This window comes from Crotalus tigris, unplaced genomic scaffold (assembly GCF_016545835.1).
Source record: "Crotalus tigris isolate CLP2741 ecotype Arizona unplaced genomic scaffold, ASM1654583v1 scf7180000018549.3470463, whole genome shotgun sequence".
NCBI lineage: Eukaryota > Metazoa > Chordata > Lepidosauria > Squamata > Viperidae > Crotalus > Crotalus tigris.
This window is the reverse complement of record NW_024097072.1, coordinates 1,578,035-1,600,228: the sequence shown is the minus strand read 5'-3', so window position 1 is coordinate 1,600,228 and position 22,194 is coordinate 1,578,035. Positions and strand designations below refer to the sequence as shown.

General features: G+C 42.1%; 1 protein-coding gene across 6 annotated transcripts in view; it reads left to right on the top strand.

Moving 5' to 3' along the window:
• TACC1 (transforming acidic coiled-coil containing protein 1) overlaps positions 1 to 22,194 on the top strand; it is a 59,102-nt gene that overhangs the window by 26,625 nt on the left and 10,283 nt on the right. For 4 of the 6 annotated variants that reach the window (XM_039354244.1, XM_039354245.1, XM_039354243.1 and 1 more), the window contains 8 exons: positions 5,428 to 6,514; positions 7,459 to 7,494; positions 10,185 to 10,245; positions 11,356 to 11,563; positions 15,019 to 15,077; positions 17,408 to 17,548; positions 18,876 to 18,952; positions 20,301 to 20,344. In XM_039354244.1, coding sequence (XP_039210178.1) covers positions 5,428 to 6,514; positions 7,459 to 7,494; positions 10,185 to 10,245; positions 11,356 to 11,563; positions 15,019 to 15,077; positions 17,408 to 17,548; positions 18,876 to 18,952; positions 20,301 to 20,344 — 1,713 coding nt within the window. The remainder of the gene's footprint in view (positions 1 to 5,427; positions 6,515 to 7,458; positions 7,495 to 10,184; positions 10,246 to 11,355; positions 11,564 to 15,018; positions 15,078 to 17,407; positions 17,549 to 18,875; positions 18,953 to 20,300; positions 20,345 to 22,194) is intronic. The other 2 variants (XM_039354242.1, XM_039354240.1) reach the window with 2 other exon arrangements.

Here is a 22,194-nt window from a genome sequence, read left to right as displayed (position 1 = left end):
AGGAATGACCCCTCCTCTTCTTACATCTTGCTAATTCCCTGTAGAAGATCCCTCCTTGCTTCCCGCTCTGGGGAAGGGAGTTATAAGACTACAAGGGAATTTAAAGTATGCAGCCAACTCCCTGTCACTCTGCCTTTCCGAGTCTGCTGTGCTAGAAGTGGGTTGGTTGGTTGGTTTGTTTTTCTAATAAGGGAATTGAAGTTTTTGGAGGCTGGCAAAGCTGGGCATGAAGTTGAGGCTCTGTAGCTCCTCAGACCAGAGTAGGGCAAATACTTTTTAGGAGAAATTTGGGGTGCTTAGCATATGTTGCAGATAGTTCCCGAAAATAATCTATCCCTACTGGACCTGCCAATTTCCAATTGCTGTCACAACACATACTGCATAATGCAGGGCGTCTTCAAACTTGGCTCTTTTATGACTTGTGGACTTCAACTCCCAGAATTCCTCAGCCAGGCATGCCACCCTATTAATGTGGAATGATGAACAATCACTAGAATAATGATGTGTCTGCATAATTACTGGAATAGTGCTGTGTTAGTAGTATGTGACTAACCTAATGTGCATTGCACTTGGATACAAATGTATGTAGCAAACTCTCCATTGTATACCCGTGAGAAACGAATGTATTACAATGTGCATTCCTTTGTTCCTGAGAAAAAGAAAGTATAAAACTGAAGTCTGAACCTGCCTTCGGGGTTCAGAATTGCTGTTGCTATTTCTTCTGAACCTGCGCAATAAATCTCTCTGCTAAAACCCTCTGGAATTTGTAAGAGTCCTTTCGTTTTCCACAAGATTATTGTAAGGGTCTTGGGTCTCAAACCTGAGTTGTCAGCTTTCCAGCCAACAAGCCCGGTGCCTTAACCGTTGAGCGCAGGAAGAGAATATGGCAAAAATGTGCTAGTTTTCCCAGGCTGAGCCTCACAGCTGCCCTTTCAGTGACATGTTGGGGATACCTCCCCAAAGGGACGGGTTGGAGTACATTTGATTAGATTCTGTTACTATTTAAATTGTATTAAAGTGAAAGATTGTAGCCAGGATGGCTCCTGTTTGTGTTTGTGGGCTGACAGATTTATTTGGACACCTGCTTGGATGCTACACACCCTGAGATTCTTCCCTAACAGAGGAATGGAAGAGGCAGAAGCATGAAGCTTGGTGGAGTTGACAGGTGTCTTCCTATAGCTCTAAAAGGGGCTCAGCATTTCAGAACTTCAACACACCCTTCATAATCACACGGGAGATCGTCTTTACCTCCCCGCCCCAGCCTTAATCTAAAAATAAAAGAAGCTTGGGAAAAAACACTGAGGATTGGAAGCGGTCCAAGCACGTTCTAAAATCTGGCCATAATCAGGAAGTTGTGCTTTCCTTGGTGCAGGAAACAGCTCCTTTGTGGCCATAATAGCTGGATACCCCCCCCCCCCAGTGGCATCCTAGACATGGTCTAGAGTCCTCAAGCCAAAGCAGATGTATTGAACTATTTATTTTAGGAATTCTAGTGCAGAATTCTTTCGTCTGGATGAGCCTTGACCGTCATACTATAATTCGCATCTTCATCAGGTTGAAGATGGCTTCTGTAGATATTTTGGAAGCGCTCCCATTGGCTGAACTGATTTCATGCTTGCACACGTTTTAAAACCAAATCTCAGAAACCTATCCTTTTCCTGATAGCTAATTAAAATTAAAAGTAAGTTGAAAGTGGGATTAAAGCAAACGCTGTAGCTAATGAAGGTGAAGTTAAAAAAACAACAACCCCCCATTGTTTTAATGGTTGATTTTTAAAATGTAATTTTTAAAAAAAAATCTGAAGTGAAAAATTTCACTGGTTTTCCTTGACGCAATCTGGAATATTTCATAATTTTTCAAGGTGAAAGTTGAATCTGTGGGTTTAAGCATCTATTTCTTAACACCCTGCTATGCAGAGATAATTGAAACAAGAAGAATTCAAGATTTGACTTGCTGCAATATTATTGGGATTAAGGAAAGCACTTAAAACCCAGTTATCTCAACGGGCTTCTGAGAGGGATTTTCCTTGCATCAGCATATATAATTATGTGGGATTATGATTCCTTGACATAGAAATAGAGTATTTTATTATGAATATCATTTATTGTTGGCTGTTTTTTTGCTGTTTTAATTTTGTTTACCTACTATAATAAGTTTTTGTCTGAGACTCCTTAACTGTAGCCCAGTTTGTTTACCACACCAGTTTTCATGAGACTCATCAGATGACATGTTCTAATGGAGAAACTCACTTTCGGTCTTGGTGTGTGTGTGTGTGTTTTCTGTGGAGGGAAGTATCTGCCTCACACAAGAGGGGGAAACATAGACTCAATAAAGGGAAGATGTAAAATGTTTATGACATTTTGATTGAATTTGGATAGGATGGGACTATGTAGCATTTTTGGAAAATTCAGGTGGAAAAAGGTGTGGAAAATGCCTTAAAATCTAGAAAGCTTTTCCAGAGATTGCTCTGCAGCTACAAAGGGCAGCAAAGAATCCATAGAACATAGAATAATAGATATACTTATATATCTATTTATATTATATATAAATATGTAGATATTTGTTTTCTGAGGTTTTCACGGGTGTTTGTATGTAGGTCTTTGGTTGTTCAGGTTTTCTCCCGCGTAAAATTGGAAGTGTCTTGGCGACGTTTCGACGAAGTCTCATTCGTCATCTTCAGGCTGGTGTTTTCAGCTTCGTGCTTCGGGCAGCACGAAGCTGTTTGTGCTTGCTGCCCGAAGCACGAAGCTGAAAACACCAGCCTGAAGATGACGAATGGGACTTCGTCGAAACGTCGCCAAGACACTTCCAATTTTACGCGGGAGAAAACCCGAACAACCAAAGACCTACATATATAGATATATTTATATATAATAAATATACCATTTCAGACAAATGTCTGTCCAGTGATGGAGCACCCACAACTTCTGAAGGCAAGCTGTTCCACTGGTAATTTTTTCTGTTAGGAAATTTTTCTTAGTTGCATGTTGCTTCTCTCCATGATTAGTTTCCATCCATAGTTTCTCATCTTGCCTTTTGGAGTTTTGGAGAATAGATTGACCCCCTCTTCTTTGTGGCAGCTCCTCAAATATTTGAACACTGCTATCATGCCTCCCTGAGTGTTTCTTTTCATTAGACTAGACATAGTTGTCACCGTATGTTTTAGCCTCCAGCCCCCAAATCCAGGAAGATTGGCTTGGCTTAAAGCGCTGTCGAGAGGAGCGATGTGAATTTTCCACTCGTCTGGAACCACATTTCCCCCTTTAAATCTGAAGCATGTGTCAGCCCTGAGATTTAGTGTACGGAATTTTCTGGGTATGAAGATAGCTGTTTCTAAAATACTGCAGAACAAGAGCAGAGAGATTTTTGTGGTAACAAATAAGCGATTTGCATCTTCCCCAATAAACTAAGGGTCAATTAGAAAAATGAGCGTCAATAGGGAAACCTCACCTTGGGTGTTGATAAATGAGGGCTAAAGTATAGATAATCCTTGACTTATAACCATTTTGTTTAGTGACTGTTCAAGGTTACAGTGGCACTGGAAAAAGTGACTTATGACTGGTCCTTGAACTTACGGCCTTCGCAGCCTCCCCACCGTCACAGGATTAAAATTTGGGCAGTTGGAAACCACCAAGTATTTATGACTGTTGCAGCATGCCAAGATCATGTGATCACCATTTGCAATCTTCCTAGCTGGCTTCCGACAAGCAACATTAATCTGGGAAACTGGATTTGCTGAATGACCAAATGATTATTGAACAACTGCAGTGATTCACTTAACAACTGTGGCCAAAAGGGTCCTAAAATCATAGGCAACTCACTTGAACAATCACCTCGCTTAGCAATGGAAATTCTGATCTCAGTTGTGGGTTGTAAATCAAGAGAATACCTGTATTCATACGGTATGCTTGTCTCTACAACTGTATAGTCTAACCCTTTTGTCACGGCAGTAAACTTTCTTACTCTGAATCACAGCAGTAAACTTTCTTACTCTGAATCTTCGGGAATCTCACTAGCGGGGCCCTGAGTCACTGCAAGAGCTTGGCAGTTGGTTACTAGACGATTGTTCTATCTCACAGATCATTCTAGATTTTGCTCTGAATTCTGTTTCCATCCTCTCTGAGAATTGTAGGGAAGGGCGGTTTTATTTTTCCACATCTGTGAGATCTCAGCCAACAATTAACAAGGAGAGGAAGAAATAAGTTCTTAGCATGCCATCCAGGAGCCAAGCTCGATCTTCAGGATGAGATAAAAGAGTATATAGAAAGGTGTGGGTATAAGAAGATTATAGCAGGTTAGAAAAACACACTCTGAGATGGCACATTTCTATCTGAACTCTACTATTGTGGCTCCCACATTTAATATTCTTCTTATAAAAGACTGATAATTCTTCATAATAATAATAATAATCACCTCTATAAATAATCGCAGAATCAGGAAGCAGGCTGGGCTGGAGTCTACTTCTCTGGCTTGGTGACTTTTCTTAGTAGGTGGATTTTTATAATCTTTTATACAGTCCCAACTGCATGGATTTTATCTGTAGCTTAAAGTGTGACAACACAAATACAGATTGATTGCTGCAGCTCCAGTACAGGGTTGGATGAAAAAGGATTCTGTATCAGAGGCCAGAGTTTAAAGATATGCCTTGTTTGAAAACTTTGGAAAAAGCATAACTGGCCCAACACAAAAATGAGCGGGTTTTAATGTTACCCGCTAGGGTTGGAAAACTTTGAATAAAATTGGCACCTTCCGTGGCATCTGTCAAGACTCTCTGTATAGATGGGGCAGAATATCCTCCCCTGAATGTAACTGTGGTGCTGTGCTCTTTGCCAGATACTGGGTCCTACAATGATTATCTGTCATTTGAGAGCTTATACAGGAGGAAAAGCAGATTTTTCTCCAACTAACAAATGCTGTGCTTAATTAGATAAATGGCGTAGATATTAAATGTCTGTGGAGATTCTCAGTCATCCAGGTCATGGTTGTCCCAAAGGTGCTTTGTCAAAAGACAACTGGACTTTCTTAGTTTTTCCTTGAAGAAATTTCAGCCAAGAGGTTCTGAACTGAAGGAGCTTCTTGAATGAGAAGCGAAATATCCTTAAGGGAAAAACAAAATCCAGTTGTCTTTTGAAAAAACACCTTTGGGCCTAGATATTAATATATAGAACACTTATTTCATAAGTATGAACCAATGTATTTTAAAATGTAATTTGTAACTTAGTGTATAACTTCTTGAATCTTTTATACCTTACAAAATTGACCACACGTCTCCATCTTACGTGTGAATTATTATGAAGCGTTCTTTCCATACAGCTGCTATCCTTGTATTTTATGCCATATGCTAAATAAAATACTGTTGATCTGCTGATTTTTTTTCTATAGGAAACATATTTTAATCAACTCTCTGTTTCTCTCTCCTCCGTGCAGCATCTCTAGAAGATCAATTTGTCTCCAAAGAGTTGGAGGAGACATCAGCTTTGGCAGAGGATGAATTACAGACTGACTCAGCAATTGTGCAAGCCAGTGGTCCATTTACATCAAAAGCCCACCTTGGAATTGATCAGGGTTCATCCCTGTCTTCTTCTGCATTAGATGCTACGTCATCTACGGAGGAGAATATTGGTTCAGTGAGACTCAATCCAGACCATACTTCAGACACACTATCCCAGGAGGAACAAAGGGAAATTTTGAAGGAAAGCCAAGAGACGCCCGTTCAGGAATCTTCAGAGGTCAAGTCAAGTGTTGAGAACATTGCAAATAACAAAAGTAAGCTCCCCAGGGCAAAACCAATTGCTCTTCAAAAGAAAATGGGGGGAGAGACTCCCGAGACTGAAGTGACCACAGAAAGCCCCCCTATTCCCAAAGCTACCTACCGCTTTGATCCAGAGGAATACAATGAGACCGTGAACCCATTTATGATGGGAGGCTCCAAATGTCCAAACTCGCCCCCTGCATCTCAGCCAGGTGCTGATCTTCCAAATAGTGACCCTAAGCATCCCAGCTCAGCAGGAGCTGGAGATTGCAAGACCCGGGCCGTGAAACTAGAGTTTGATTTTGCCGAAGGAGCGGAAAACGTTGAGCCCAAGAAGCTTCCAACAAGAAAAATGGGAAAGAGGCCTAGCAGCAAATTGTCTCCTAAGAGACAAAGAGGACCTACCACCCGGCCTGTTGTAGGTCCTGAGGATGGAGAGAAGACCACAGCTCCTGATGCTTCAGTGGCACCTCTTACCAAGGCTACTGCGGACACCAGCCAGTGGGATGATCCTGCCTTTAACCCTTTTGCGGGCAATTCTTCTTTGCAGGATTCTCCCACACTCACAAAACGTTCCTATCAACTAGACATGACAGATCCTTTCAAGCCGAATAGCAAGACTTTGTCCACTGTAGGAGCCGATTCTTGTCCTTCCGCAGAGAACAGTCTCAACGAGATCTTGGAGTCGCAAGCCCGAGAGGCTGCAGGGGATGATTTGAAGACAAGCTTGGTCCCCCAGACCTCCAGGTCACGGCTGATAACGTGAGTGGTAGGGGGTCTCAGCAGGGGAGGAAAGAGGAATACTTGAGGCTGGTGAGGATCTAAATAGGATTTTATCTCCTCCAGGCTGCAAGTAACTCAACCATTGCAACTTATGGGGCTTGCTCTGAGCGTAAAGTTATTGTTGTGCACGCGGACCAAGTCCTATGTGGGACAACAACCTTGCCCACTCTGTATCATTGTGATCTATCCCCTCCCAGATATGTGTATGTTCCCCAATCAACAAGCGTTGCCTTCTCTGGACATTCCGTACCAAGCCAAATTCTTTTGGCTGAGGAATTCTGGGAGTTGAAGTTCACAAGTCAGAAAAGGGCCAAGTTTTAAGACCCCTGGTATAGACTATGTGGAAAGGGCTGGACTTATCTTCTGCCTCTCTAATCAGAACTCTATGCCCCCAGTTCACGGGTCTGATTTTAAGATTTGCCTAAATTATTCACACTGCACGCTGCATTCAGTTTTGTATGCTTGCAGTTGGGGGGTTGCTAATAAGATGGAGGCCAAGCTACCATACCAGGATCCTAAAACTTCCAGTCATCTAGCCGCTGGCATCTTCTGCAGCCCCATTTCTGCTTCCTGGGACCTCTTTGGCCTTTGAGCCAAGAGTTTTGCAGCCATTAACAAGTGGCTTTCTGCTATTTACGATGAAAGCGGAGGTTCTCGGAGACCTTAATTCCATCTGATGTTCATGCAGAACTGCGACATTTAGATATGGCTCTTGTAATAAGCTGTGATGCTTCTTTTGAGGTCTCTTCTCCTAGTCCTAAATATGTCAAGTTCTCTTCCTAGCGTATTTCCAGAGGACCGATAAGCATTTATTCAATAGGATAATACCATATATATCTGGATCTTTCATGTATATTTTCTCCTTCCTTTCCATCTCTCTCCCTCTGCTTGTCTTTCTTGTCTGTTTATTTCTGGTGCCTCAGGACTACAGAACAAGTGAAATTTCTCTGTTTTCTGTTGTAAGTAATTTTCTCTCCCCTTTTCTTTTCTTCATTCCTTTTCTGGAAGGTTTTGGTATTCTCTCTCTTTCTCCTTCTCTCTCCTTCTCTCTGTTGCATGTTGCTTTTTTTCCCCCTCCTGGATTAAAAAAAAAAAAAAGAGTGTGTTGTCCTTGGCCTCCATTTAAAAGGCACGATTTTATCTGGCAGCTTTGCTTCCCAGGGGAACAAGTAGGGAGAGATGATGATGCTTGCTGTTGATGGCATTGCGATCTTTGATAGCAGTAATGACATTTGATTTGATCTGATTTGATCTGCTGTTGATGGCATGCTTATTTGCAGTGGATGTTTTTGTGCCTGCAAAATTATCCCGGCTTGTAGTGTGCCCTTGCAGTCTCCCAACTGAGGGTTCATCTCTGGCAATCCAATTTCAGATTGCTGTCAAGAAAATGATATGGATGTGCCCGTGAAGTCAAGCTCAATTGTCAGAAAAAATTGCAATAGCTTTTTCAGCATGGGTGGTGATGAATAGAATAGAATATAGAATATAGAATAGAATATAGAATAGAACATAGAATAGAATATAGAATAAGGAATAGAATAAAATGGAATGGAATAAAATAGAATAGAATATAGAATAGAACATAGAATAGAACATAGAATAGAATATAGAATAGAACATAGAATGTAGACTAGAACATAGAATAGAATATAGAATAAGGAATAGAATAAAATGGAATGGAATAGAATAGAATATAGAATAGAACATAGAATAGAATGTAGAATAGAACATAGAATAGAATATAGAATAAGGAATAGAATAAGGAATAGAATAAAATGGAATGGAATGGAATAGAATAGAATATAGAATATAGAATGAGGAAATTCAGCCTGCGGTTCTTCTCTGTTTGATTGGGAGTTGCCCAGTTGGTTGAAAAATGGGCAGTTATATAAATGTTTTAAATCAATCAATCAAGCTGGTTGGCTTAATGTAGTTGTGTTAACAGAGAGCAGAAAGATTTTTTTTTAGAGCTGGGGCAAAAATTGCATTTCCAGATCTTGTTTATAGCATCTCAGGGCAGGGCAAGGGGTGGGTTGCTGCTGCTTTTGGAAGTGAAAATACAGGGCTGGTGAGAGTAAAGCAGCTTTTGCCAATTGCTGACAACTGAAATGAGAACAATGCTGTGGGCTTGTACAGGAACTGTGTGTGTGTTGTGGGGGGGGGGATTGCTAACTTAAAAGAGCTCTCTCTCTCTCTCTCATCTCTCATTCTTTTTTAAAATAAGCGGGCTGTCTCAGCTTTTCTGAGACCGTGGCAATAGAAGCAAACACATTTGCCTTAATTTTCCTTTGGGCGAAGTATGTTTGGACGTACGCATGTGTAGAATCATCCAAAACTCCAGGTTATTTTCTTCAGGTTAACTTTAGAATTTGCTCTGTAAGCAGAATAATGTTGATTAATGAAGTTAGCCATCATTTTATTGCTTAGGTCAGTGATGGCGAACCTTTTAGAGACTGAATGCCCAAATTGCAACCCAAAATCCATTTATGCATCGTTGAGTGCCGGGTAGGTGTGGCCCATTGGGTGGGTGTGGCCCATTGGGTGGGAGTGGCTGCGGTGGTAACGGCAGACTGGGTGGAACTAAAAAGTTCAATCAATCAATTCCAACTTTGCAAAATCTTTTTTTTCCTGTAGAAGTTGAAATTCACTGATTGAACTTTTTTTTTTTTTTTTATGCACACGGCGACGGAGGCCTAAAGCGAAAAGATTTTATAAAACCAGCTGAAGGCCTAGGACTGGGATGACGGCGCACGTGCCCACAGAGAGGGCTCTGAGTGCCGCATAGGTTCGCCACCACTGGCTTAGGCATTATCAGATGCTTGTTTTGCTGTAAAGACCCTTGAAATGTGTGGCCAAAGGATTCAAATCAGGCTGTGGTGGTTTATTTACTCCTTTGTCTTAATTGGCTGCTTCTCCTGAGCACATTCTGCTTGTAAAAGAATTCCCATTCAGCTGAAGGGCTTGTGATGGCTTTATTAGTCTGCCTGTAATGCTTGGATTGCAAGAAATCACACAAGCGATTAATTCTCAGGGGCCCCTTTGCAAACGGGCTTGTGATTACAAGATGGTTCTGCTTGCACTCTGTGGCTGCACAGGCTATGTTCCTTTTAGATGACCATAACATGAACCAGCGGAGGGCTATCAGGAAAAAAGCTAGCCAGCAGCTGAAGGCTGGACTTTGCTTTTAACTACCTTCCTCCTTGCCAATTAATTTGATGGGAGATGAAGGATGGCAACTGGAATAATTGTTCTATTTGTTCAGCCTTTGCTGGTCTTTGCTTTGCAACAGCAGGGGGAAGGAAGTAGGGTTTGGCAGGCTAATTCTTGCAAATCTTAGTACAATTTCTTTGTGTAGGTGAAACAGGTTGGCAGTGCGTTGTTTGCTTTGTAGAGCTTGCTCAAAAGTCTTTTAGTGTTGGTTGTTTCAGACCAAGAAAGCCATTCAGGAAATTGGGGGGGGGGGAATGGCTGGTGACTTTCCTTCCCCGCTGAACATCAGCAAATTCAGGATTTGCCCTTTAGTTTGCTTCAGTTTCCCCCCCCCCTCACTCTGGCTGCGAGTGTGTCTTTTCTCCCTTGCTTGCTCTCCTCTTTCCATGGGAAAACTGGAAATTCTGACCCTAACCGATACATCCTTTCTTTTTTACAGGAGTGGCTGCAAGGTGAGAAAGTATGAATCTCATCCTTTGGCCCTGGATGCTTGTGCTCAGGTAAAGGTGTTCAGTTGCTCCTCTTTAGAACATGGCTGCGCTTGTATTGGAGGCGAAGAATCAAAGTATGGTGACTAGTTGTATGCAGGAGCAGCCAGGAACAAACTTGCCGGCCTCAGAGGTTGGCATTGTAAGACTTCCTGAAGACGAGATTGGGAGCATCCATCAGTGGCTGGTAGGATGAGTTAGAGAGGCTGGCTTGAAAAACTTAAACCAATTTTCCCAAACTTATTCCTTTATTACCTGAAGCTTCTTATTGGATAGATTTATTCAACTTCAAGGTCTGGTTATTATATGTCCCTTCCTTCAGCACCATTATAACTTTGAATTGTTGCTGAACAAACATGAGGTTATAACATGAGATCTATCTGTATTGTAAAACAGTATAACTGAATGATAGAACATGCTGATTTGGACATTCAGTAGTCCTGTGTGATAGGTCTACATCTATATCTGTAGTTATATTGTTTGTTGAAATGTTACCTACATGTCTTTGCTAGGTTAGATGTTTGAAAACCATTAAAATAAATTGCAAATTGTTCAAACAGCATTAATTAATTCATTCATTCATTTGTTCGTTCATTCAATTTTTATTCTGCCCATTTCCCCTACAAAGTGAGTCATTAAAGTGAGCATTAAAACTCAACAATCTGAAATGTTGGAAGAGCAAATAATTAAAACAGAGGTTCTTAAACTGAGAGAAATTATCAAGGAGATACTTGGGCATATCCTGGGGTAATGGAGCAATTTGTAATTTTTTATTTGTGAGTTGAGGATCAGATTTGAGATCGTTGTTGCTGAGATGGTTGCATAAAATAACATAATCTTGTGTTGTTGTTTGTGGGAATAATGACATTATTGGAGACCAGAAAAAGGGGTAACTGGGTCAAACAATTTAAGCAACTCTCCTCTGGTGAGGAGGCCGTAGGGGGAGGCAGGACTGGGGCGACAACACATGTGCCCACAGAGAGGGCTCTGAGTGCCGCCTCTGGCACGCGTGCCATAGGTTTGCCACCACTGGTCTATGTAATCAAGTTCTTATTATGTTATGCTGCATACATAGTCAAGGTTTGATTATTCTCAGTTTTAACTGCCCCCTTGTTTATACAGGGTGAAGATGAAGCAGCACTTATTTCCAAAATCCCAAATCTTCCCAGCCAGGACGGGCACGCTACCGATGAAGAGAAACTGGCTTCCACCGGTCAGAAGCCAGCTGAGCTGGAGGTAAAAGGTGAGCCCGAGGAAGACCTGGAGTATTTTGAGTGTTCCAATGTGCCCGTGTCTACCATAAATCATACGTTTTCATCCCCAGTAGAAGGTCCGGAAGCTTCTCTCATTATTTTATCTCTCTCTCTTGCATTAACAGACTAGTTTTTCGTCTTATCTGCCTTCCAAATTTGCTGAGTCACAATTCCCATGGCTGGTAGCACAGGCCTTGGCTGTCAGCAAGGGAAGTCTGCAAGTTCTTGTCCAGCACATCTGGAGGACAGATGCGGCAGGAGGCTACTGTATTTCAATAATGCTTGCATTCTGGGAGGGCCATCAGTTGTTGAGTGAAAAACTTTCTGAGTCATCGGATGCCTTTTTAATAAAACAAATGTACAGGTTGGGTTCGCTGAATGGGTCTATTCCCGAGGCCTTTAAGTGGGTACAGGCTCACTAATTGTTAGATAGTGGCATGTGAGCAGGCACACACACACACACACCTGGAAAACCTGCGTCAATGAGTAATATAGTTGTAAAACCTATAAAAGAAACCCAAAGGTGCTTTTTCAAAAGTCAACTGGACTTTCTTGTTTTTTTTTACTTTGAAGACTTTTCGCTTCTCATCCAGGAAGCTTCTTCAGCTCTGCCTAGATCAGTGGTTCTCCACCTGTGGGTCGGGACCCCATTTGGGGTCGAACGACCATTTCACGGGGGTCACCAAACAATGCAGTCCGCCATTTTTTTCCCCTTTTCCTTAGCTGTGCTACTCCCTTTTATTCTATTGGCTTTTGAAAGCCAATAGAAGAGACTCTCTTGAATAGAGTCTAATTCTATTGGCTTTCAAAAGCCAATAGGAATTGTCCAGGCTGGCTCTGCCCTGCTGAGCCTGCCAAAAGTCCCATTCTGCAAACGGTGCTGCACCAGTTGAGTAGTCCTCAATGTACAACCGGTTGAGTAGTCCTCGATGTACGACCAGTTGAGTAGTCCTCGACTTACGACCAGTTGAGTAGTCCTCAACTTACGATCGGTTGGGGGTCACGGCATTAAAAAGGTTGAGAACCACTGGCCTAGATGGTGGGAAATGGAAGGATTTATGCTCTTTGCAGACAGCTGGTCAAAAAAAGAATGCAAATGATGCAAATCCTTCCATTCCCCACCGTCCAGTCAGCTGAAGAAGCTTCTTGGATGAGAAGCAAAACGTCTTCAAAGACAAAACAAGAAAATCCATTTGACTATGGAAAAAGCACCTTTGGGTTTCTTTTATAGGCTTTACAGCTATATTAGTTATTGATGCAGGTTTTCCAGGTGTGTGTGTGCCTGCTCACATGCCAATATCTAACAGTTAGTGAATCTATACCCACTTTAAAGTCCAGTTGTCTCTTGAAAAATCATCTTTGGGACAACAACAGCCTGGAAGACCAAGAATCTCCACAGACACCTGTAAAAGAGACTTGAAAAAATGAGCCAAGGAGAGTTTAATATTTAATTCTTCTCCAGCAAGATTTCAGATTGTCTCCCCCCCAAATCCCAGCAGCCTTTGTTCTGACGTTCCCAAGAGAATGCCGCCAGTTGTAAATAGGCTGGCAGTGTAGAAATAACTCTGATGGTCTCACAGCGTTGTTCTGGTTCCTTGCGCTCGACGCAAAAGCAGGCGTGCTTTTAGCGGAACGCAGGGCCATCTCCATTCCATGCAGGGCAGGCTGTTTGATGGCTGGTGGCTATACAGCAGCAATTTTGAGAGCCTGTTGTGTGCACTCTCACAAAAGTGTTCATATGGGAAGCTGAAAAAACCCTGAAGCAGCCTGAGACAAATACAGGCAGGCCTTGACTTAGGACCACCATTGAGCCCAAAATTTCTGTGGCTAGGCGAAAAGTTGTTAAGTGAATTTTGCCCCGCGTCACGGCCTTCCTCCCCACAGCTATTAAATGAATCACTGCAGTTGTTAAGTTAGACACACAGTTGTTAAGTGAATCCGGCTTCCCCATTGGCTTGGCTTGTCAAAAGGTCGCAAAAAGGAGATCACGTGACCCCGGAGGCTGCAACCGTCATACATATGAACCAATTGCCAAGCTGGTTTGAACATTGATCACGTGACCACAGGGATGCTGCAACACTTGTAAGTGTGAAAAACAATCCTAAGTCACTTTTTTAAACTGCTGTTGTAATTTTGAACGATCACTAAATGAACTGAGGACTAACTGTAGAACAGTTACTTGTTCTTCCAAAGTGGGGCTCACAAAGAGAGGTAGTAGGGCAACAGGACCTGTTCAGTAGATTTGGGGGAACCTAGATAAAAGAATCCACGACACCAAGGTTGTGGCCTGACAGTTGTAAGGGTGAGTACATGTCATCGGTTCCCTTTTCCCAAGGCTGTTGTAACTTCGAACCTTTGTGAAAGGAACGGGTGTTAAGTCAAGGCTTTCCTTTATCATGGGAGAGGAGAATATTTTGCATTGCCCCGGAATATCACCTGCTTTTTGTTCTGAATGCAGCAGTTCAGTTCAAAGCCTCGGTCCCTCAAAGGTGCGTTTTCAAGAGGCAACTGGACATTCTTGTGTTTCTTTGAAAATGCTTTCCAAGAAAAACAATTAAGTCCAGCTGTTTCTTGAAAAAGCACCCTTTGAGACAACCAGGACCTGGATGACTAAGAATCTCCATAGATAAAGTCTGGGACAAGTCCCACGCCCCCCCCCCCCAGTGTTTTCCCATCTTTGAGGAATGGTCAACATTGTAGGCAAAGCTTTCTTGGAAGTAAAAGACTTCTGAAAAAAGGAGATAAATCAAAGATAACAAAGGAGAATTCTTTGGCTGACTGCCTTGCATTTCAAAGGGTGCAATTCCTTGTGTTTATCCAGTTGATAGGAATAAAAGGAGTTATGTGGGGCAGCTCTGTTCAGTCAACCTTGTCTGGGGTGAGGCTGGCATTCTTGTCAATCACAAAGGGAGTCAACAGCTGCTGTGGACAAAGATCAGTAGGATGGGGCATCAAAGATCAAGGGAGCAGCTGGGAGAATGGACAACATGTCAGTGATTTTTCCTATAGGAACAGTCTGGCGGGATTGCACTCAAGTGTGCAGGGGGAGAGGCTCACGTACAATCTTTCCTAAAAAAAAATTTCTACACGTGCTGAAATTTGCAGAAAATCTGATTCAGGTTCACATGGAATTATTATTATTGTTGTTGCTTGAGGCACAAATATCAAACAGTGGTGTCCTGCTGTTTTCTGTCCCATCAGTTGTGATAATGGTGTGCCTAGAAGGTTTTCTGGGTATACCTCGTTGGTGTTTCTGTAGGATGGTGTCCCTAGGTCTCCGAATTTGGATCATTGTCCACTGTCCCCCAGCTCCATCTCTTGGTTTAACAAGAGTCTGCCCCAAACTCGACTGATTGTCACTTGGGAGCATTCCAATCTTCATTCAGTGACAATCCTCCTTGAGTTTCATATTCCTCTCTTTCAAGTAGTGTCATAAAGTAGCACATTGCAAGCCTCTTTATAAATCCTGTTATTTCACCAGGAAGAACCTTGTTGACATAATGTGTAATCTCCGTATGTTCTTTTGCTGTAGGTTCCGAGAAGGAATCTTTGTGCAAATTGGAAGGGAAGACTAACTCCACTGAGATCTCAGTAAGCCCAAGTATTGTTCTTATCCTTTGTGTCCAAAATCGTGGACCACTCTTTCTGCTAAATTCCTTTCCCCGGCATCTATTTTTACTACATTTTCATCTGTGCCTGGAACAGCAGAATATGTTGTAGTTCAATCACTGCCTTCACCTTATGTTATGGTGTTGACGTAAATGTCATAATTATGTCAGTTGTGCAATAATGTCCTTTAAATATGATGCACAGGTAGTCCTCAGCATATGACCACAATTGAGCCCAACATTTTTGTTGCTAAGGGAGACAGTTGTTCAGTGAGTTTTGTCCCATTTTATGACCTTTCTTGCCACAGTTGTTAAGCAAATCAGCACACATGTTAAGTTAGTGACACAGTTGTGAAGTGAATCTGGCTTCCCCCATTGACTTTGCTCATCAGAAATCGCAAAAGGTGATCACATGACCCTGGGACACTGTAACCGTTATAAGTACAAGTCAGTTGTCAAGCATCTAATTTTGATCCCCTGACCATGGAGATGCCGCAACAGCTGTAAGTGTGAAAAAATGATCATAAGTCCCTTTATTTCAGTGCCGTTGAAGCTGTGAACGGTCATTAACTATCCGTATATCACAGTGGACTTTGATCTGCTATGTGCCAAGTCGAGATCTGGAAAACATGAGAGTTTGCTATATAATAAAATTAAATATAGTATAATAATAAGAGCAATGCAGGATTTTGCAAAGGATGTGAACATTTTTCCCAGGGAGGTGGTGGTTAACAGCTAGTATTCCCAAAATGTTTGTTTTAAACTAAAGTTCTTTCATTTCATCTCTCTCATTTGCAAAATGCTGACATGGGACAAGACATGAATTAAGTTATATAAGAAATGTGCTACCTTTACAGAGACCTCTGCTGACAGCTGAACTGTGCTGCAGCTAGATTAGAACAGAAAGGTTGCTTATTCTTAGATGATTCATTCCTAGCAGCGTGGGGCAAAGTTGATCTCTGAATAGCAAGCAACTTCGTTATTATTCTGATCCCTTTTTCCCAGTCCACTTCCCCAGAGTTTCCAACAAAAGATTGCCTGTTTGTTCTTAAGATCAATAGAAATACAAAGTAGAGTGGGTGAGACCTCAGAAAGGGTGCAGAGAAGAGCAACAAAGACGATTGGTGGACGAGCAGTTGTAGGAACTGGGGAATGTCTAACCTAACGAAGAGAAGGACTACTAGGTGATATAAAGCCTGTTTTCTAATATTTAAGAGGCTGTCACAGAGAAGCAGGGGTTGGCCTAGTCTCCAAAGCAGGACAAGAAGTAAAGGCTGGAAGCTTATCAAAAAGAGAGATGCAACATAAAGTTAAGGAGAAATATTGTTATTAGTGAGAACAATTAATCAGTAGAATGGCATGCCTCCAGAAGTTATGGGTGCTCCATTACCGGAGGTTTTTAAGAGGAGATTAGACAGCCATTTATCTGAAATGGTTAGGGTCCCCTGCTCAAGCAGGGGGTTGGACTAGAAGACTTCCAAGATCCCATTCAACTCTGTTATTCTGTATTCTGTATAAATGGTCAGTTGGGTATGTAATGCTTAATTTACATGATATTTGAGAATATTTTGAAAAACCAGAATCTTGGTGTTTTGTTTTGTTTTCAAATGATGTGGTCTTGTAAAGGGATATATTCCATTTATTTCACAAAAAGGGTCACCGTCCTATCAGGTCCCAGTCACAGTTATCCTACACAAAGATTCAGATTCAGAATTCTAAATTTGGAATCAACTATGTTACATTTATATAAGTATAAATCCAAATAGCTGGAGGAGATGACCAGGCTGAGCCCAAGAGAGGGATCAAGCACGGTCATCTCCATATCCCTTCACAGCATTTCCCGTTTTCAAAATCCCAATAGATAAATCAATGTCGAGTGTTAGAGTTGTCCTAATGGCAAATTTGGACCAACCCAACTCCAGAATTCAAGGTTATCATTTGGACTCTTAGTTTGGGCATCTCCAATTCAGGCAGAACCTGAGAGTTAGTTCACCTCAGTCACATGATAATAACTCTGTTATCAAAAGAGGAGACAGGTAGCAATCATGTCTCTCACACAAAAGAGAAGGCCATCTAACCCATTGCATATCTCGGGTGGGAGAAAAAGCCACAAGAACTTGAGCAGTGATTGCATTGTCAATAAGACAGTTACTAGAAGTCTTTCCTGTGGCTTGCAAACTTTTCTACAACACTTTGACAGAAGTTTCTTGGGTTTTGTGGCTCTGTTGAACAGATGGTCTGGCAGGAGAAACTGGGTAGAACTCAGAAAGGGCTGGTTTGTGTTCTGTTGTGACTCGGTCTTTCTTTTCACAGAGTGATCCTGAACTATGTTCAGTGGAAAAGGCTCCTGGAAGTACACCAGCCAGCCTGAGGGGAGGGGCTGAAAGTCCCCTGGATGCCATTTGCCTCAGTGAATCTGACAAGACAGCAGTGCTGACTCTGATCAGAGAAGAGGTAACAGGCTGATGGTGTGATGTGGTCTGGATGATAGTAATATGGGGGCTCTTCGGTGGGACCGAAAGGGCTTGATCAACAGGCACTGGGACAAGCAAAGTGCCCCCTTTTTAAAAAGGAAAAACTCTTTTGCGTTTTTCAGAGACTAACATGGCTTTTTTTTTAAGGTTATCCCACACATTCTGGGTGCTTCTATGATGAAGGCAGGGCGCCCTTGCTTTGCTTCACTGCCCATAGAATCACAGGTGGCCTTTAATTGCAGGTTGGGACAACAATGGAAATGGGTTTAACCTAATCAATTTAAATCAGCTAATTAAATATCATTAATTATTCCTGTTGACTTTAGTGGCTTTAGCTTTTTGAAGGGTATCTCTCCGGCGTGAAGAATCAGGACCACATATTGAGTTCCTGATTTATTGCTCAGGCTTATACATAAGAATCTAGTCAACTGTCGGCACTAAATCAGTGCTGGACTGGGATTGCTTGTGAGAACATAATGATTCCAGGATGATTCCTCTCTTGACCCCACTCTGTCTCTGCTATTCCTTCTCCTACAGTATCAAAGGCTGGAGAGAATTGCATGCAGCCCTAGGACTGGAATTGGGGTATATATGGCTCAGAGTAGAATCTCTTTGGATTAGCAAGTCATCCATAGTTTTTGAATGGTTGAGCTGACAAATATTTTTGGGATATTGTCAGAATCCTTTAGGATTGGGGAAGATAATACAAATATTCTGACTTCCTGCCCTACCTTGCCCTATAGAATTAGGATTTTCTATCTGCCTGTTTCTTTATTTCAGACTTCCTGCTTCAGTTTGACATTGAGGAGAAGTCCTCCTTAGAACTAGGGCCAAAATTCAGTTCTATCCTTGAGGAATGAAGGCTGATGTCAAAATTAGCCAAAGATATCAAAACTATTAGCAGTTTGATACAAATGGAGCCTGGGACTATCAGTTACCTTCTAGTTTTAGCTGGGATGACTTATAGTGTGCTGATGCTTTTAATTAAGAAAAGTCCTCTTGTAACCAGAAGAGACATCTCATCATCTGGCAGACCTTCCCTAAGCAGGTCTATCCATTACTTACAGTACATCATATCTAGATCTTCTGGAAAGATAAAAATTGGTAGCCTGGCATTTTAGCAAAGGACGACTCTCTTAATGTCCAACTAAACATCAGACAGAATCCACAGATGTATTTGCAGGTGACAGAGCTGAACTACCACTACATGTCACTCCTCTCCACCTCCTCCTGATAGCTCCACCACATTTCTTTCAGAGGGCTGCCTTCTCAAAACTAATAGCCGCATTTTATATTCATATTTTTAGATTATCTCTAAGGAAATTGAGGCCAACGAATGGAAGAGAAAATACGAAGGAAGTCGGCAGGAAGTTTTGGAAATGAGGTAAAAAGAACTCCACCTAATTCCATCTCGTTTCACCTTGTTCACAAGTGCGCAGCCATAGATCATTATGGAAGCCTCATAGAGATTGGAAGATTCATTTATTGACTGAGTTAATAGAGACTGTTCATCATATTAAAGAATTTGCAATACAGTCAGTTGTTGTCAGGTGCTAGAAGTCAGGAGCCAGGACAGAGTTCAAAAGTACTACATGTTTATTTCATGCTACCTATACACAAATATCTGAACTACTAACTGTCAAGGTGAATTGCTGCCAGAGAAGAGTCAACGGACTTCAAGGAAGGAGATGGACCTTGGTCTCTTATGGGAGCAGAGAGACACCAAACTTATGATACGTTTGAACCCATCCTCTGGCTCAGCCTGGTCATCTCCTACCATTGCAATCGGTTCCCTTAACCAGAATTTAAAGGCTGCCATGGCTTTGACTGGTTCTTATAATCTGATAACGAAAATGCTGCCTCTTCAGGATAACATACTATGAATTCAAGACATTGAGGCCATTTTCCACATGGATAAATATAAAGACAGTGAAGCAAAGAGTAAGATCTTCAACTGAAGATCTTCAATCTGAGTGTTGATTGGGTTAGTGAAAATGGAGCATCCTGAAGGATGATGGGAACTAAAAACCACCATATTTGGAGAGCTTGTCAGATTGAGGAAGGCTGGGGTAGATTTTGAAGTTGCTCAAGTCACAGAACTAACTGGGGTGTTCTCAGTCTAACCTCCAAGAATAACTTTTGACAGGGTTTGAGGGAGAAAATCCTGGATTGGCCACTAAGAGAGAAGACAGGGAGACCAAACTCAACCCTCAAATTTTGTTGGGAGAGTTTGGGCGGTCAATGCGGTCTCCCTCAGAAAATTCCTACAAGGCGGAAACTGAAGAAGCATGCACTTTTCTTTTGAAAGGAAGTGGTACAAAATTAGACAAATAAGTGAATCAAATCCACCAAATATTCCAGCCTGCTTTGACATCTTGCTTTGAAAACCAAACCAGTTGATAGTGAAGCAGGTGCCCCTTTAATAATCCTTAAGTACCTTTACATACATTTGATTATGGAAGCTATTTGCAAGGAAAAGACACCAATGAGCGATGTTTGACATTCCTTCTCCAGTCTGGTGGCTCTCCAGATATGCTGGGTCAAAACGTCTAGTATTCTGAACTGGCATGTCCAGTCATCTAGCACCAGGGTGAAGTAGCTCGCCTAAGTAGGAATATACTGAAAAAAAAATTGCTGGAAAGAACAGCATGTCAAAAGCCTTCAGGTTTATAAGAGAAAGAACATTAATGACATTTCTATTACACATATCTTTACTTCTGTCTCCTCTTTAGGAAGATTGTGGCTGAATATGAGAAGACAATTGCACAGATGATAGGTAAGCAACTGCCAAATGCCAGACATTCACCAGAAAATTAGTGGAAGGAACAAATAAAGAAGCCAGCATGTTCCATTTCACACCTGCAAACTTTCAGCCCAATAATTGTTTTAGAGCTTCTTCTTGTGTTTGTAGAGCAGGGATTTCAAAGTACTGGTCCGCGGGCTGGATGTGTCATGACGAAACCGCACCCATCCCATTGCCAGCAATGGCAAAAAAGTTGCAATATGTCACGACACGTCATGTGACATTGTGAGTTTGACACCCCTGTTGTAGAGTGTCTTCTCTAATTTTCGTAATGTGCAGAAAATGGAGAGAGACTATTTATATTTGTGATGCCTTGCCTGTAGATTCTGTAAGTGGACTACAAATAGGAGACAGAGCTAAGAGTAGGAAATGATGGGGTGGAGAAACACAATCTGCACCAATTAAAGACAGGGGTTTTTCCCCCCTTAGGTATAAATTAAGAACCTTGCCTATGACTTGAGCGCATGACTCAAACTGCATAACTCTAGCTTTTCAGGTGGTGTGTACTTGGCTTGCTCATATTTGCAACAGAAGACATGTCCTCTGCTCTGTCAATCTCTTACTTGTAACACAGGTGAAATACTAAACAAAGAGTCCAAAGAGATCCTGTAGTTTGGAAAAAAAATGTTTTGAGGAACTCCAGTAAAACTTATCTTTATCCGCCACTCTTTATATGTTCCATTTAGATTGTGGAATTAAAGTGGAAGAAATTCCTAGCCTGCGGATCAGCAACCTATACCTCCAGCCACCCCCTTTGCACCTCCTCCGAATAGATGGGGCTGAATATTTTGCATCCTTTTCTCCCTGGGATATGTGTGTGTTTGTGTTAATGGACAAAACCGCTATTTAATTTTTGCAAAGGCTGGAGGCACCAACTGCATTCCTTAGAATCTGAAATTCCCGGAACAAGCAACCTGATTTTTTTGTTTTGTTTTGTTTTCTGTTTTGAGGGTGGTTTGATGGGTCGAGCAGCAAGGTGGCCTGGTGGTGAAAATGCTCGACTCCCACCTGGAAGGTCGAGAGATGAATTCTGGGTAGTGCCAGATATTTCTCTCTTAGGGCACAAAGAAAAAAAATATGTGCTGCAAACTCCACATGGCATCAGGAAGAGCATCGGGCCAGTAAACACTCAACTCCATTCACTCCCTTGACTCTACCTTGAATTAAGGGATTGGAGCAGGGGTCCCCAACGCCCGGGCCATGGACTGGTACCGGGCCGTGGCATGCCAGCAACCGGTCCGCACAAACAAGGAAAGCCCCATCCACGAGATGCAGGCAGCACACAAAACCACGCACCCTCCGGTCTGTGGGAAAACCTCTCTCCACAGAACCGGTCCCTGGTGTTCAAAAGGTTGGGGATCTCTGGATTGGAGGGTTGTAAAAAGGAAGGAGGTAGGGGTTTGTTTTTTTTAGCATGGTTTGATCGGTAAAACCCTTCTCTTTCCCAGCATAGCCGCCAAATGTGGTGGATTTCCCCTTCCAGGATTCCCACCATAACCATGTAGATATAGAAACGGGAAGTTGAAGTCCACACATTTGGAGAATGCCCACGTTTGGAAGACTAGCTTTAAACAATACTTTGCCTCTTAAAAAGCTCTCAGTAGGAAGATAGATAGATAGATAGATAGATAGATAGATAGATAGATAGATAGATAGATAGATAGATAGATAGATAGATTCTGCTCACACTAGAACACTCCCTGCAACCCATAAAGGAAAGCACCTCCTGAAGCTGTTTGCTCTCTTCTGCTCTACTTGATGTCTCTTAGCTAAAGGCCTGGTTGAAGCAGAGCTATCATCCCCCTTTGCCTTTGATTTCACAG